Source organism: Trichomycterus rosablanca, chromosome 7 (genome assembly GCF_030014385.1).
Source record: "Trichomycterus rosablanca isolate fTriRos1 chromosome 7, fTriRos1.hap1, whole genome shotgun sequence".
In the NCBI taxonomy this organism is placed as follows: Eukaryota; Metazoa; Chordata; class Actinopteri; order Siluriformes; family Trichomycteridae; genus Trichomycterus; species Trichomycterus rosablanca.
Window position 1 is genome coordinate 40,369,201 of NC_085994.1, and position 14,967 is coordinate 40,384,167.

Here is a 14,967-nt window from a genome sequence, read left to right on the forward strand (position 1 = left end):
CCCCGTGTGTGTGTGTGTGTGTGTGTGTGTATTTAAACTCCCCGTGTGTGTGTGTGTGTGTGTGTGTGTGTGTGTGTGTGTGTGTGTGTATTTTTAAACTCCCCGTGTGTGTGTGTGTGTGTGTGTATTTAAACTCCCCGTGTGTGTGTGTGTGTGTATTTAAACTCCCCGTGTGTGTGTGTGTGTGTATTTAAACTCCCCGTGTGTGTGTGTGTGTGTGTGTGTATTTTTAAACTCCCCATGTGTGTGTGTGTGTGTGTGTGTGTATTTAAACTCCCCGTGTGTGTGTGTGTACGTTACAGCTTTACCCCCTGATGAATTTTCCGGACTCTGCAATGAGCCAAGCGTCCGATCGATTAGTGCGAGAGCATCAGTCCAAATATTTTCAAACCTCTCGCATCCTGCAGCAGGTAAAAGTTTCATAAACACTGAAGAGAGTTTCATATATATTAAATATAAAAATATAAAATGGAATTCTTTTTACATTATTAATACACCTTTTTTTGGCAGCGTCACATGATCGAGCTGATCCCCATCACCCGGGTCAGCTACACCTGGAAAGGGAAGGGCCACACCTACTCTGTGTACGGGAACGAGTCGAGGGTGTTCACCGACAGCTACCCCGCCCAGTGCTGCTGCTCCTGCATGTAGAGCCTCCGGTCTCCGGGTCCGTCTGAAGACCTATCGACCCGCCCTGCTCCCTCCTACCTTCCTGATTCGTCCGCCGTGTTCGTAGTTTTTTTTTTGTGAGAATTCAGTCAGATCATCACTCAGAATTAAGGCGCCTCAGTGGGAGCATTTTAAGAAATCTAGACATAAGAATTTAGACACGCCCTGTTCTCAGGAGTGTAGGATGATGTGAAATGCGTCCGTGTAGAGAGAGAGAGAGATCAGTAGGTTTTCGGACAGACCCGTGAAGTGTTGATTTGTGTTCTGTATGGTGCCGTTATTCCTGTTTGTCCTGTAAACGTCCACTCACGTCTGACCTCCACTGTAATAACGAGTTTAATTAAAATAGTAAAATAGGGAAACAATACGAAATAAGAAAAAAGATGCTTCAATTGCGCCCTCTTCTGGCCGGTTGATGGCGCTGCACTGCACAATAACTTGGGGGATGAAGATCGGTTTTATCCAAAGCAACTTACAGTACTGTGACAGTGTACTGTCTAAGTAATTGAGGGTTAAGGGCCTGGCTTAAGGGCCCAACAGTGGCAACCAGACAGTGGTGGGGTTTGAACCAGCGACCTTTTGATTACAAGTCCAGTATCTTAACCACTAGGCTACAACTGCCTATTTTCATTTTACACTTTCAGCATTTAGCAGATGCTTCGTATCCAAACCGACATACAATTCTGACTGAATACACTATGAGCAAGTGAGGGTTAAGGGCCTTGCTCAGGGGCCCAACAGTGGCAACCTGGCAGTAGTGAGGCTCAAACCTGCAACCTTTTGATTACTAGTCCACCGCTGTGAGTGCGTGACTCTCTGTGCGCGATACGGATCTCATGCAGGTGAAAAGAAGTGGTCATTACTGCACAGTTAATCACGACCCTCGTCGGTCAGGACTGGAGGTCTGTAGCAGTAGAGCTGAAGTACGATCTGGGAATTGGATAATCAGTAACTCTATCGTGATGCTACCATGGCCATACTTCACAGCGGTGCTCTGGGAATCGTACACGTGTCCCTTATTTCGGCTTCTGGCTTCATCATTAGCGTTTACATTTGTGATATTTAGCAGCTGCTTTTATCCAAAGCGAACTACAGTCATTAATAAGTGTTATGGGTCCTGCTCAGGGGACCAACGGTGGAAATTTGGGGCACTGCGCTTCCTGTGGTGCCCTCGTCCTCGTACTCTCCGCTTGTACTTACCGTGTTTACTGTGTTTTTATACCTAGGAACTTTAAGAAGCTTCTATATAGTTGCTACTACGTTTGTAAAACCACTGATATTATCTTATAATAAAACAATGTGCCTTTTTTAATATAAATCTATAAAATCTATATATTTTGAATTAATAACTGAATACATTTCTATATCCATTTATGTTAGTAAGTAGAATTATATATAATATTAGTTGTTACATTTGTAAGAACAAACCCACAGATTATTGATTATTTGTTTCCTTTTATGCTCATTTTGAATCTCAGCTTTGCTACCGGTCAGTCAGGCGTGTCTGAGGGAGGGCGGCTATAGGGGTTCCTCATAACTGCTGCGATTTCGACCTCTGCTGGCTGATCGATGCGCCTGCACAGGGAGACGGGGGATAATAGAAATCAGTGCGTGACTCTCCGTGCGCGATACAGATCTCCATTTAAACCCACCTGGTGCAGGTGAAAAGAAGCGGTCAGTACTGCACACGTTGGTCAACAGTGGAGGTGAATTGGGCGGAATACAAAAAAATAAATAAATATGTGGACACCCCTCATAAATATTGTATAATACATAAAGGAGAGGCTTTGGGGAAGGCGTCTTCCTTTTTCTGTGCACAAAGACAAGTATACACCGATTAGGCATAACATTATGACCACCCTCCTAATATTGTGTTGGCCCCCCTTTTGCTGCCAAAACAGCCCTGCAACTGTTCTGCACTGTGTATTCTGACACCTTTCTATCAGAACCAGCATTAACTTCTTCAGCAGTAGGGGCTCGTCTGTTGGATCGGATCACACGTGCATCAATGAGCCTTGGCCGCCCATGACCCTGTCGCCGGTTTACCACTGTTCCTTCCTTGGACCACTTTTGATAGATACTGACCACTGCAGACCGGGACACACCCCACAAGAGCTGCAGTTTTGGAGATGCTCTGACCCAGTCGTCTAGCCATCACAATTCGGCCCTCAGATTCTCACGCTCGCCCATTTTTTCTGCTCCTAACATCAACTTTGAGGATAAAATGTTCACTAGCTGTCTAATAACCCCCCCCCCCCCACTAACAGGTGCCGTGATGAAGAGATAATCAGTGTCATTCACTTCACCTCTCAGTGGTCATAATGTTATGCCTCATCGGTGTATATAGACACGCTTTAAGCTCTGACCTCATGAACTGGTCTGTCAGTGTGGAGCCAAGGCTTTCTTGTCCAGCGTCTATTCCCTGACCTCACGAATGCTCCGAAATCCTGTGGATAGTCGCCCCAGTAGAATGGAGGGTGTTCATAGTTGCAAGAATAAGAGGATGGAGAGGGACTGAAGAGATGATTGTCAGGGGTGCACATACTTTTAGCAGTATAAATCTCATGAGGACCAACACAGTGTTTGTTTTGATTATTTTTATCATCTCTGTCCTCCAGTCATGCTGTGAGTTATTATTATTATTATTATTATTATTATTATTATTATTATTATCAGCACTTACTGAAACATGTATAAACCGTTATGTAGTTATAATAATAATCTGATTGTTTTAGTTTGTTAGTTTTAAGTGTATTTAAGTCGTTTTAGCAGATTTTTTATACACAATAATAAATATATTTGCATGATCCGACTGTGGCTTGTTGTTATTTCCACGACCGAACATCTAAAACCCAACAATTCTTGGCTCCACGTTCTAATTCAGGGTGTAATTCACATTTTGTCCTGTAACATGAAGCCTCCACAAGGCGGCGCTCGCGTACAACTTTATTTATTATTATTATTTTATTTCTGCACTGAACAGATTTAGTTCATTCAAGCTTCTGGAAACATCTCCAGAGCTGCGACTCTTCTGTAGGAGGCTTGTCTGTCTGTGCTCATGTCTAAATTTAAGACTAAGGCGCACATCATGTACAGTGATGTTGTTGGGAAGATTCCAGGTGCCTGTTTTTGGCCCTATTAATTATTTTTTAATGTATCTGCTCCTCCTGTATTGGGATTTGAACATTTTGCAGACACTAGATCGGTGGTCTTGTATGCCTGTACGTGTGGTCTGTACCTTTGTGTTTTACACTGCACTACATTCAATATATTTTAAAACCTAGCAACACCCTTGCAACCACCTGGGACACGGAAACGTTCAGCTAGAATGCGATATCAACAGCCCGGCATACAGCAAGCACTTAGCAACAACTAGAAGAACCTTAGCATCTTCTCTGGATACTACTGCAACCCAGGGTTCCATAGAGATCACCTAGCAAGCACCTGGAACACCAGCAACACCATAGCAACCGCCCTGAAATACCCAAGAGAAGACCTAGCAACAAGGTAAGAACAATCCAACCACCTGGAAACCACTTAGCAACACCCTGCTGTATTAAACAACCAGACTACCTAGACCACAATAGCAACCACCTTAGGTTTCATAGCAACCAACAAGCAACATAGCAACCACCTGAATCACCATAGTAACGAACAAACAACATTATAGCAACCACCTTTTATTTCATAACCAACCAACAAGCAACATTACAGCAACCACCTGGATCACCATAGCAACCAACAGGCAACATTATAGCAGCCACATTTGATTTCATAACCACCAACAAGCAACGTTATAGCAACCACATGAATGACAATAGCAACGAACAAACAACACTATAAGAACCACCTTTGATTTCATAACCACCAACGAGCAACATTACAGCAACCACCTGGATCACCATAGCAACCAACAAGCAACATTATAGCAAACACCTGGATGACCATAGCAACCACCTGAAACACAGTATGAACAATTTAGCAGCACCATACCAACCTCCCTGAAATAACAAAGTGAAGATCTAGCAACAACCAAACCACCTTGAATACCATAGAAACCACTTAGAAACACCCTGTCGCAGTAAACACCAAGCACCATCCTAGAAGCCACCTGGATCACCATAGCAACCAATTATAAAACATTATAGCAACCACCTGGATTGCCATAGCAACACTTGAGCAAATACATATAATACAATTGCACCTAATTAAAATGGATCAGGCTGTAAAATCACTGCGTTTCTTTCCTTCTCTCTCTCTCTCTCTCTCTCTCTCTCTCTCTCTCTCTCTCCTCCCTCTGTACCCAGAGACAGACTCCACCCTCCCCCGTCTCTCTTCCTCTCCATCACTTACCTCCCAGCGTCTGCATCTCTCCCCCTCCGTGTAAGAGCTCAGTACCAGTGTGTCTCTGTAGCAACGGGCAGCTTCATTCTCTCCTGCAGGATGTCGGGCCCTCGCACCTCCTCCCTACCGCTGCTCTTCTGCGTGGCTCTTCTGCACATCCCAGCGCTGGAGGCCAAGGTAATACACACTGTTCACACACTATATATACATACATAACACACATGTGTATACCATCACATCCCACATCAAACATTGTAGACGCATCACAGTCGCGTCACATATCAAATACACCTAACACATCACATCACACAGCATTACATGCAGTACACGTCATCTAAAAATCATACACACGTCATACACACATCGTACACACTGACACACAACATACACACACACGTTACACGTATGAACATCTTCACCGTCACTGAGGTGCAGTTCTTGGTACAAAACATCTCACAAACTAACATCACAACAACAAATCCAACCAAAAAACACCAGCTAGTATCAAATATCAATGTTTATCTAACTGACTTTCTCAAATATAATGAACTTAGATGTTGATTAGCTTAGTTATACACGCATAGATCCATACATACACATTTAATACTAAATCTAACTGGATGGATTATTGATTTGATGGATGGATGGAATAAATAGATGGATGGGTGGATGGATGGATGGATGGATGGATGGATGGATGGAATAAATAGACAGATGGATGGAATAGATGGATGGATGGATGGATGGAATAGATAGATGGATGGATGGATGGATGGATGGAATAGATAGATGGATGGATGGATGGATGGATGGATGGATTATTGATTTGATAGATGGATGGAATAAATAGATGGATGGATGGATAAATAGATGGATGAATGGATGGAGGAATAAATAGATGGATGGATGGATGGATGGATAAATGAATGGATGGAGGAATAAATAGATGGATGGAGAAATAAATAGATGGATGATGGATGGATGGAGAAATAAATAGATGGATGAATGGATGGAGGAATAAATAGATGGATGGATGGATGGATGGATAAATGAATGGATGGAGGAATAAATAGATGGATGGAGAAATAAATAGATGGATGATGGATGGATGGAGGAATAAATAGATGGATGAATGGATGGAGGAATAAATAGATGGATGAATGGATGGAGGAATAAATAGATGGATGGATGGATGGAGGAATAAATAGATGGATGGGTGTAATATAAGTGTAGTGTGTAAGTGTAGTGTTTTTCTTATATTTTAAATTAATCATTACGTTTATGATTTATACCATTTGAAATGAATCAGACCTGTTTAAGAGGTTGAAATGTACACTGTTTTGTTTGAGAATGTGATGCTTGGGGTTTAGGATCTTCTTCCATCAGAGTAAGATGTTAATATTAGTACGTAAGTGGAAGACAGATGTTGTTCTGCTGCAGATGTGTTTAATGGGTTTGTATGATGCTTTGTAATAATTGCTGCCAAGCATGTACATCATTTATCTCAAACAATCCAGTAAGAGAACCACAGAACTGTAATCACTCTGTGTATTGGGGGAGACGTGTTCAGAAATGCTCAAACATTTGTGTGAATCCCCAGTGGTGTTATCAACCAGTCGGGCATCTACACACACAGACATGATGGGCTGTGTCTGAATGGATTGGTGTCCTGTCCAGGATTCTGGGAAAACCAGACCCACAGGAACCCTGACCAGGATAAAGCGAAAATGAAATTAAGAAAAAAATATTAAGCAAAAATAATCATGATTATTGGTTTAGCTGTGATCATGGTCATGTGACCATTATAAATGTGCAGATACAGACTGTTTTATATTTATTTATCATATTTATTAATACATTTATCCTAAACACACTCGCGTACACGAATCTGATTGGATGTTGGTGTATCCTGGAGTAGATTATGCAGACTGGAGACCTCATGTCCATCGTCTGCAGTAATCACAGCTTTTCTTCGTCCGTTTCGTCACAGCTCTGTTGGTCCTGAGTGAATATTGATGTTGTTGGAACAGCGTGGGGGGTCGAACCGAGCGCACATCCGTTCATTACCGAGCAACATGGCCGCGCGGCCTCGTAAAGTCCTGATTAAATCCTGGATATAACCGGTGGACGAGCTGCAGAACAATCAGCAAACACAACCGGCACTGATTACTGAAGCGTGTAAACTGCGGCAGCACGGTAAACACGCCAGCTATTATGGGAAGGTCAAAGATCAAACCTCAGGGGTATTAATGATTTATAAAGCTTTTCTTTACAGAAAGGATCGTCCAGTCCTGTCCAGTTCTGTCCTGTTTTGTTTGGGGTTGTAAAGCTGCACTGAAGGCACAGCATGGTAAACAGAGCTGTGTGTTCACAGATAACCACGTCCATTTATTCTGCACCTTTTAATAGCGTTTTTAGACTCATCGATTGTCTTCAGTTAATACTGAATAAAATTCTATACAAAAGGAGCCAAAAAAATGTAGACGCACTTTAATAGATGTTTATCTGTCGACTGTTTTGAAGCTGAATGGAATTATGGTAGCACCGTGCACCCTCAGCGTCTGTATACATTTTTTATTACAATTAATTTTATACAGGTTTGTCCTCTGTTGAAGTGTGTCTACATATTTTACGCCTACTCATATTTATTACACCACCTGTCATGGACTATGTAGGCGCAAACATCTAATCCGTCAGTCTAGAAACCACCTGGAACACAGAAGCAACCGCCTGAAATGGATGGATGGATGAATGGATGGAGATATATAGGGATGGAAGAATAGATGGACGGATGGATGGATGGATGGAGGTGTGGATGGATGGATGGATGTATTGGTGAACTGATGGATGGATGGAATGCTTACTGATTTGATGGATAGATGTGTTAGTGAATTTATGGATGGATAGATCAGTAGATAAATGGATGGTTGGATGGGTTGATGTATTGGTGAATTGATGGATTATTGATGTGATGGATGGATGGATCAATAGATGAATGGATGGCAATTTTTAAATTAAATGCAAAGATAAATGTTCATAAATATATTAAAAAACCATAATATTTAATTATTGTGATTATTGTGCAGTTTTATGTGACCATTTTTCTTTTAAACAGGTGGAATATATTTCAAATTAATCATTAAGTTTATGATTTATATCATTTGAAATTAATCATACATGTTTAAGAGGTTGTAATGTAGATTGAGGTGTTTGAAAATGTGATGCTTGTGGTTAAGACTTATTAAACATTAGACATATTAGACATTAATTATTAAAAAAGCATCAAACACTGATTTACCGTGATAAAAACATTCTGTTCATCTTCTATCCTTTCTATCCGGGCTTGGGACCGGCACTGAGAGCACACTGACGAGTCTACCTCCCAATGGCTGGGCTGTTTCGGCCATCGCTTCCTCCTTCACTTGCTTGAGTAACATAACCAGCTGTTAGTTTAGATAAAAACACGAGTAAACACGAGTAAACATGAGACGACGTTCACGTGTCTGATCAGAAGAAAACAAACAGTCATGAACAAAGATCTGCGCCATCATGGCAACCCCTCTCCTCCACCTCCTCCTCACGGACCACACACACACACACGAGTCGTACTCATAATATATGAATATTCCTCTCAGTTTAGTCATTTCCGTTTCTCCATATTTCTCCTGAAACAGCCGTGCAGGCCTCACATCAGCATTAGGGCTCAGGGGTCCAACAGTGGCTGATTGTTGGAGCTGGGATTCAAACCTTTAACCTTCTGAGTGATAGCTCAGGGGCAAAATCACTGTCTTAAAATATAAATACACCCTGGAAAGAATGGTTGTTTGATTGGTTGGTTGGTGGTTTGTTTGGCTGGTTGGTTGGTTGTTTGGTTGGCTTGTTGGTTGTTTGGTTGGTTGGTTGTTTAGTTAGTAGGTTTTTTGGTTGGTTGGTTGGTTGATTGGCTGGTTGGTTGTTGGATTGGTTGGTTGTTTGATTGCTTGGTTGTTTGATTGGCTGGTTGGTTGGTTGGTTGATTGGCTGGTTGGTTGTTGGATTGGTTGGTTGTTTGATTGGCTGGTTGGTTGGTTGTTTGATTGGCTGGTTGGTTGGTTGGTTGGTTGGTTGATTGGCTGGTTGGTTGTTGGATTGGTTGGTTGTTTGATTGGCTGGTTGGTTGGTTGTTTGATTGGCTGGTTGGTTGGTTGGTTGGTTGGTTGATTGGCTGGTTGGTTGTTGGATTGGTTGGTTGTTTGATTGGTTGGTTGGTTGGTTGGTTGGTTGGCTGGTTGTTTGGTTGGTTGGTTGGTTGTTTGGTTGGTTGGTTGGCTGGCTGGTTGTTTGGTTGGTTGGGTGGTTGTTTGGTTGGGTGGTTGGTTGGTTGGTTGGTTGGCTGGTTGGTTGTGTGGTTGGTTGTGTGGTTGGTTGGTTGGTTGGGTGGTTGGTTGGTTGGTTGGTTGATTGGTGGTTGGTTGGTTGGTTGGTTGGTTGGTTGGCTGGTTGGTTGTGTGGTTGGTTGTGTGGTTGGTTGGTTGGTTGGGTGGTTGGTTGGTTGGTTGTGTGGTTGGTTGGTTGGTTGGGTGGTTGTTTGGTTGGTTGGTTGGTTGGTTGGCTGGTTGGTTGTGTGGTTGGTTGGTTGGTTGGGTGGTTGGTTGGTTGGTTGTGTGGTTGGTTGGTTGTGTGGTTGGTTGGTTGGGTGGTTGGGTGGTTGGTTGGTTGGTTGGTTGTGTGGTTGGTTGGTTGGTTGGGTGGTTGGTTGGTTGGTTGGTTGGGTGGTTGGTTGGTTGGTTGGGTGGTTGTTTGGTTGGTTGGTTCATGCTTATCCATCACAGTGGAGCACACACACACACACACACTGATTCATAAGCTCAGTTACTTACATCTAGATACAGTGTAGAGTGTCCAATCCATGTTCTAGAAAGTGGGAGAAAGGACACCCGCACAGACAGGATGACATGAATACCCATATAACCCTCTCTAGATAAAGAGGTGGATGGAACAGCCTGGTTATTGTGAGGTGTGCTTCTCAGTGCGCTTGTCAGTTCAGGTCACAAGCACAGATAGAAATAGGAGGGTTGCATCAAGAAGGGTGTAAAAATGAGGCCAGGTCATTCCAGAGGGATCACAAACATTTTCTTGTGGCCGTGCATCATTAAGTCTGAAGCCGGTAATTTCCATCATTAGACGAATGATTGTGCTTCTGTGTTTCCTTTAATGCTTCATTAAATCCCTTCGTTTTTAATTCATCGCCAAGCCGCGCACTTCTGACTCAGACTCCAAGTGTGGGTGGATGAAGCTCAGTCAGAGAGGGAATATTATTATTATTATTATTATTATTATTATTATTATTATTGTTAATAATAATAATAATAATTTTTATTAATTTGTTAATTATTATTAATAATTATTATTAATAATATTATTATTACCACCGACTGTAAGCCAGTAAATGCCGTAGACATAATCGCCTGAATGCTGTTTTTTCCAGCCGTAGAGCTCGGCCAATCAGCTTCCAGATCCCGGCCATGAAAAGCATGTAGCACAACAATATATGTACAATATATAACAAGAGATATACTGTATATAAATATATTTTTTGGCTGCTTCTGTATTTAAGAGTCACCACAGCGGATCGTTTTTATGTCTGATGCCCTTTCTGGTGCAACCCTACATCTATCCGGGCTTGGGACCTGCACTTAGAGCGCACTGACAAGTGCACCTCCTAATGGATAGACTTTTTTGGCCACCCTTGCTCGGAGATTAGCCAATCACGTCCATGCAGGCACCCAGTCCCAATGGCAAGGGTGTTTCGGCCACCCCATCTCGGACATTAGCCAATCATACCATCCAGACACCAGATTAGCTGATAGAGGGAGTTATATGGGTACTGACGTCCTCCTGTCTGTGTGGGTTCCTCTGGGTGCTTTGCTTTTATCCCACTTTCCAAAAACATGCATTACTGGATTAGGGAGATATTGGAATAGCACTGCTGGGATTCGAACCCAAGCTCTTACATACGAACCTGTACCCGCATTCATGGCCCCTGCTGCACAACCATCATGAGCAGGTTTTATTATATAACATGGTTTTGAACCTGTGAAGCAGTTGGACGAGAGACTCAGTACTTGGACGGATGATCTGAACAGATTGAGCGATAACACACACACACACACACACACACACACACACACACACACACATGGTGTCATGTCAGCAGATACACACACACTTCTCGCCGAGCGTGGACGTCACCGTGCACCGTGACTCAGGGGTGCCGTGACTCATGCGCTGCCCTCCTCGCTACGCCTCCGCACGCCGATCGCACCGACGTCTATTATTTATCACCGCGGTAACACAGAGAGACTGAAGCCCAGCGTGGGGCCTTCATTAGCCACCACACCCAACGTCAACAACATACAATCAATGCCCTCATCCACCAGAAATCATCAAAACCTCGTCATATCGATTTTTACACTTTTAAAAGAGCAGCGGGACAAGACGCCTTTAATCAGCGCTGCACACCGGACTGTTTTATATATTAATAATTATATTTATACTTAATTCATCCAGGACCAGAACAACCTAAAACACCAAGAGCAGCTCATAAATCCACCCTGAACATGATAATACATCTAACATTACATTAGGAGCGATGGTTGTCTGATTGGTTTGCTATTAGGTTGGATGGTTGGTTGGTTGTTTAGTTGGTTGATTGATTGTTTGGCTGTTTGGTTAGTTAGTTGTTTGGTTGGCTGTTAGGTTGGTTGGTTGTTTGGGTGGATGGCTAATTGTTTAATTGGTTGTTTGGTTGGTTTTTAGGTTGGATGGTTGGATGGTTGGTTGGTTGGATGGTTGGTTGTTTGGTTGGATGGCTGATTGGTTTGTTGGTTGTTTGTTTGGCTAATTAACTGTTTGATTGGTTGGCTGTTTGGTTGGATTTTTAGTTGGTTGGTTGGTTGGTTGGTTGTAAGCTTGGATGGTTGATTGGTTGGTTGGTTGTTAGGTTGGATGGTTGGTTGTTTAGTTGGTTGTTTGGTTGGTTTGGCTGGTTGTTAGGTTGGATGGTTGGCTGTTCTGCTGGTTGGTTGATTGGTTAGTTGTTTCATTGGTTGTTTGAATGTTTGTTTGGTTGGTTGGTTTGTTGTTTAGTTGTTTGATTGGCTGGTTGGTTGTTTGATTGGTGGTTCGATTGCTTGGTTGGTGGTTTGGTTTGATTGGTTGGTTATTTGAATGTTTGGTTGGTTGGTAGACTGGCTGGTTGGTTGGTTTGATTGGTTGTTGGTTGTTTGTTTGGTTGGTTAGTTGGTTGGCTGGCTGTTACGTTGGTTGTTTAATTGGTTGTTAGGTTGGTTGTTAGATTGGATGGTTGATTGTTAAGTTGTTTGGTTGGTTGCTTGGCTGATTGGTTGTTTGATTGGTTAGTTGTTTGGCTGATGGGTTGATCGGTTTTTAAATGGAACCCTGACTACAGAAATGAGTGCATAACTCTCTCTCTCTCTCTCTCTCTGACTATCGTTCAGCCTCTCTCCGCCATGCACGGAGGAAGTGCCGTTCGGCTTCGCCGTGACCTGCGCGACTCTTTACCTTATGAGGCCCAGATGATGTCGTACCCACCGGACGGTTACAACGGCAGAACCAACGAGCTCTACTACCAGCCAGAGAAGCTGAGATCTCAGGGGCTGAACCAGGCTCTGCAGAGGCTGGTGGAGAACGACCAGCGGCAGCAGCAGGAAGCCGCTTACCTGGCGGGACTGGTGCGCCTGCTGAGCGAGGCGGAGAACAACGCCCAGGCCAGACCCGAGGAGGAAGAGGAGGAAGAAGAGGGCGACTTTCAGGGGCCGTACCCCGCAGACTACGACGAGACCGAGCAGAGAGTGAACATGGTGAAACCCCAGACCATGATGGACCCGCGGCTCACCGAGGCTCTGCTCAACCGCTACCGGCAGGAGAGGATGATCCAGAGCGGGATCCATACAGGAGAGAACCGAGACCAGATGGATCTCCGGTGAGACCTTATTTATATTTATTTCTAGAGGTTTGGTCCTAAAGGTGCACGTTTCATTCTTAATAGTGCAAATATGTTGGAACGGCATCAAATATAAGCAATAATATTTTAATAAAGGCTACAGGACGGCGCCTCAGCTCTGCTACCCGACAGCTGGGCGCCCCCTAGTGTCTGCAGCAGATAAAATCGGCCACTAGTCTGCTGGGTGGGAAAACACGGGACGTCGATGCCGTGTTAGGACCCTGGTTAGTAGCCTGAGGCGTCTGTACAGAAGTGGACAATCGTGGAGATCAGTGTGTGACTCTCCAAGCGCATGACTGGCCTCACGCGCCAATCCACTGAAGTACAGGCGAATAGGGTGCGCGTCGGAGGGTGCGCGTGTCAGGAGAACATCCCCTCCTCGGACGGTTCTGTTCACAGACACATTTCTTCTGCTCTCTCAGGTACCTGGTGGAGAAGATCCTGGCAGGTCTGGTAGCCGAGAACCCGTCCAACCGCCCGGTCAAATACAAACTATCCGACGCGGCCGCCGGCGGACAGGACAGAGCCGCGCGCCTGAGACGAGCCAGACGCTCTCTGGACTCTGTCCCCGACTCCTCCCCCGACGCCGAGGCCTCACTGCTGAGGGTGAAGAGAGTTGGCGACGAAGAACACGGCGACTTCGCCACTCAGAACAGCCCGTCTCCCCGCGCCGGCCTGCAACGGATGAAGCGCATCGACACGGATCTGCCGCCCCCTCCTCCTCCCCCGAAACGCAGCCGCAGGCGCCGCTCGGTGACCTACGACCCCGAGCTGATCGCTCAGCGCATCATCGAGTACCTGAGGAAGTAGGAGAAGGGGATGAGCGATGAAGCCAAAAGTTTACACACACCTGTCAGGGACGTCTGAGTCGCGGTCATGATTTCTGCGTCCGTTCTTCTGCTGTGACTGAATTATTGACACTAAACCTTCTGTCCATAATTCTACTCTCACTGTCCATTTTATCAGCTCCACTTACCATATAGAAGCACTTTGTAGTTCTACAATTACTGACTGTAGTCCATCTGTTTCTCTACATACTTTGTTAGCTCCTTTCATGCTGTTCTTCAATGGTCAGGACCCTCACAGGACCACCACAGAGCAGGTATTATTTAGGTGGTGGATGATTCTCAGCACTGCAGTGACACTGACATGGTGGTGGTGTGTTAGTGTGTGTTGTGCTGGTATGAGTGGATCAGACACAGCAGCGCTGCTGGAGTTTTTAAACACCTCACTGTTACTGCTGGACTGAGAATAGTCCACCAACCAAAAATATCAGTGGGCAGCGTCCTGTGACCACTGATGAAGGTCTAGAAGATGACCGACTCAAACAGCAGCAATAGATGAGCGCTCGTCTCCGACTTTACATCTACAAGGTGGACCGACTAGGTAGGAGTGTCTTATAGAGTGGACAGCGAGTGGACACGGTATTTAAAAACTCCAGCAGCGCTGCTGTGTCTGATCCACTCATACCAGCACAACACACACTAACACACCACCACCATGTCAGTGTCACTGCAGTGCTGAGAATCATCCACCACCTAAATAATACCTGCTCTGTGGTGGTCCTGTGGGGGTCCTGACCATTGAAGAACAGGGTGAAACGGAGCTAACAAACCATGCATTGAAGCAGATGGACTACAGTCAGTAATTGTAGAACTACAAAGTGCTCCTATATGGTAAGTGGAGCTGATCAAATGGACAGTGAGTGTAGAAACAAGGAGGTGGTTTTAATGTTATGACTGATCAGTGTATATAGTCTGCCTTACAAAAAATTGGCACCTCATAGCCCCACTGAAGCTTTCAGGATGGTTGGTTATCTGGACAAATTTCCTCTTAGCATTACGAGACTGTCTCTGCCCTTGGCAAAGATACCGCTGTTCCATATACTTAGTGGATCTATTCAGAAATGTTTCTATTATAGTTTAATGGATGCCCTATTTATATGGACA

General features: G+C 44.3%; 2 protein-coding genes across 3 annotated transcripts in view; both read left to right on the forward strand.

Moving 5' to 3' along the window:
* The window catches only part of ssuh2rs1 (ssu-2 homolog, related sequence 1), a 14,328-nt gene extending 10,852 nt beyond the window's left edge, over positions 1 to 3,476 (forward strand). For both annotated transcript variants that reach the window (XM_062999538.1, XM_062999539.1), the window contains 2 exons: positions 303 to 410; positions 511 to 3,476. In XM_062999538.1, coding sequence (XP_062855608.1) covers positions 303 to 410; positions 511 to 651 — 249 coding nt within the window. In that variant the 3' untranslated portion in view covers positions 652 to 3,476. The remainder of the gene's footprint in view (positions 1 to 302; positions 411 to 510) is intronic.
* A 1,585-nt stretch (positions 3,477 to 5,061) lies between these two features.
* On the forward strand, positions 5,062 to 13,981 carry pcsk1nl (proprotein convertase subtilisin/kexin type 1 inhibitor, like). The gene is made up of 3 exons (XM_062999566.1): positions 5,062 to 5,190; positions 12,513 to 12,997; positions 13,441 to 13,981. The coding sequence occupies exons 1-3, from the start codon at positions 5,113 to 5,115 to the stop codon at positions 13,826 to 13,828; spliced, it is 951 nt and encodes a 316-aa protein (XP_062855636.1). The 5' UTR covers positions 5,062 to 5,112; the 3' UTR covers positions 13,829 to 13,981.
* The last annotated feature ends 986 nt before the right edge of the window (positions 13,982 to 14,967 follow it).

What these genes read in the sequence shown, in the direction of transcription:
- pcsk1nl (XM_062999566.1), top strand. Translation starts at nt 5,113, where the DNA reads ATGTCGGGCCCTCGCACCTCCTCCCTACCGCTGCTCTTCTGCGTGGCT. An exon ending in TCCCAGCGCTGGAGGCCAAG is followed by an intron (nt 5,191 to 12,512) that starts GTAATACACACT and finishes ACTATCGTTCAG; the next exon opens with CCTCTCTCCGCCATGCACGG. An exon ending in CGAGACCAGATGGATCTCCG is followed by an intron (nt 12,998 to 13,440) that starts GTGAGACCTTAT and finishes CTGCTCTCTCAG; the next exon opens with GTACCTGGTGGAGAAGATCC.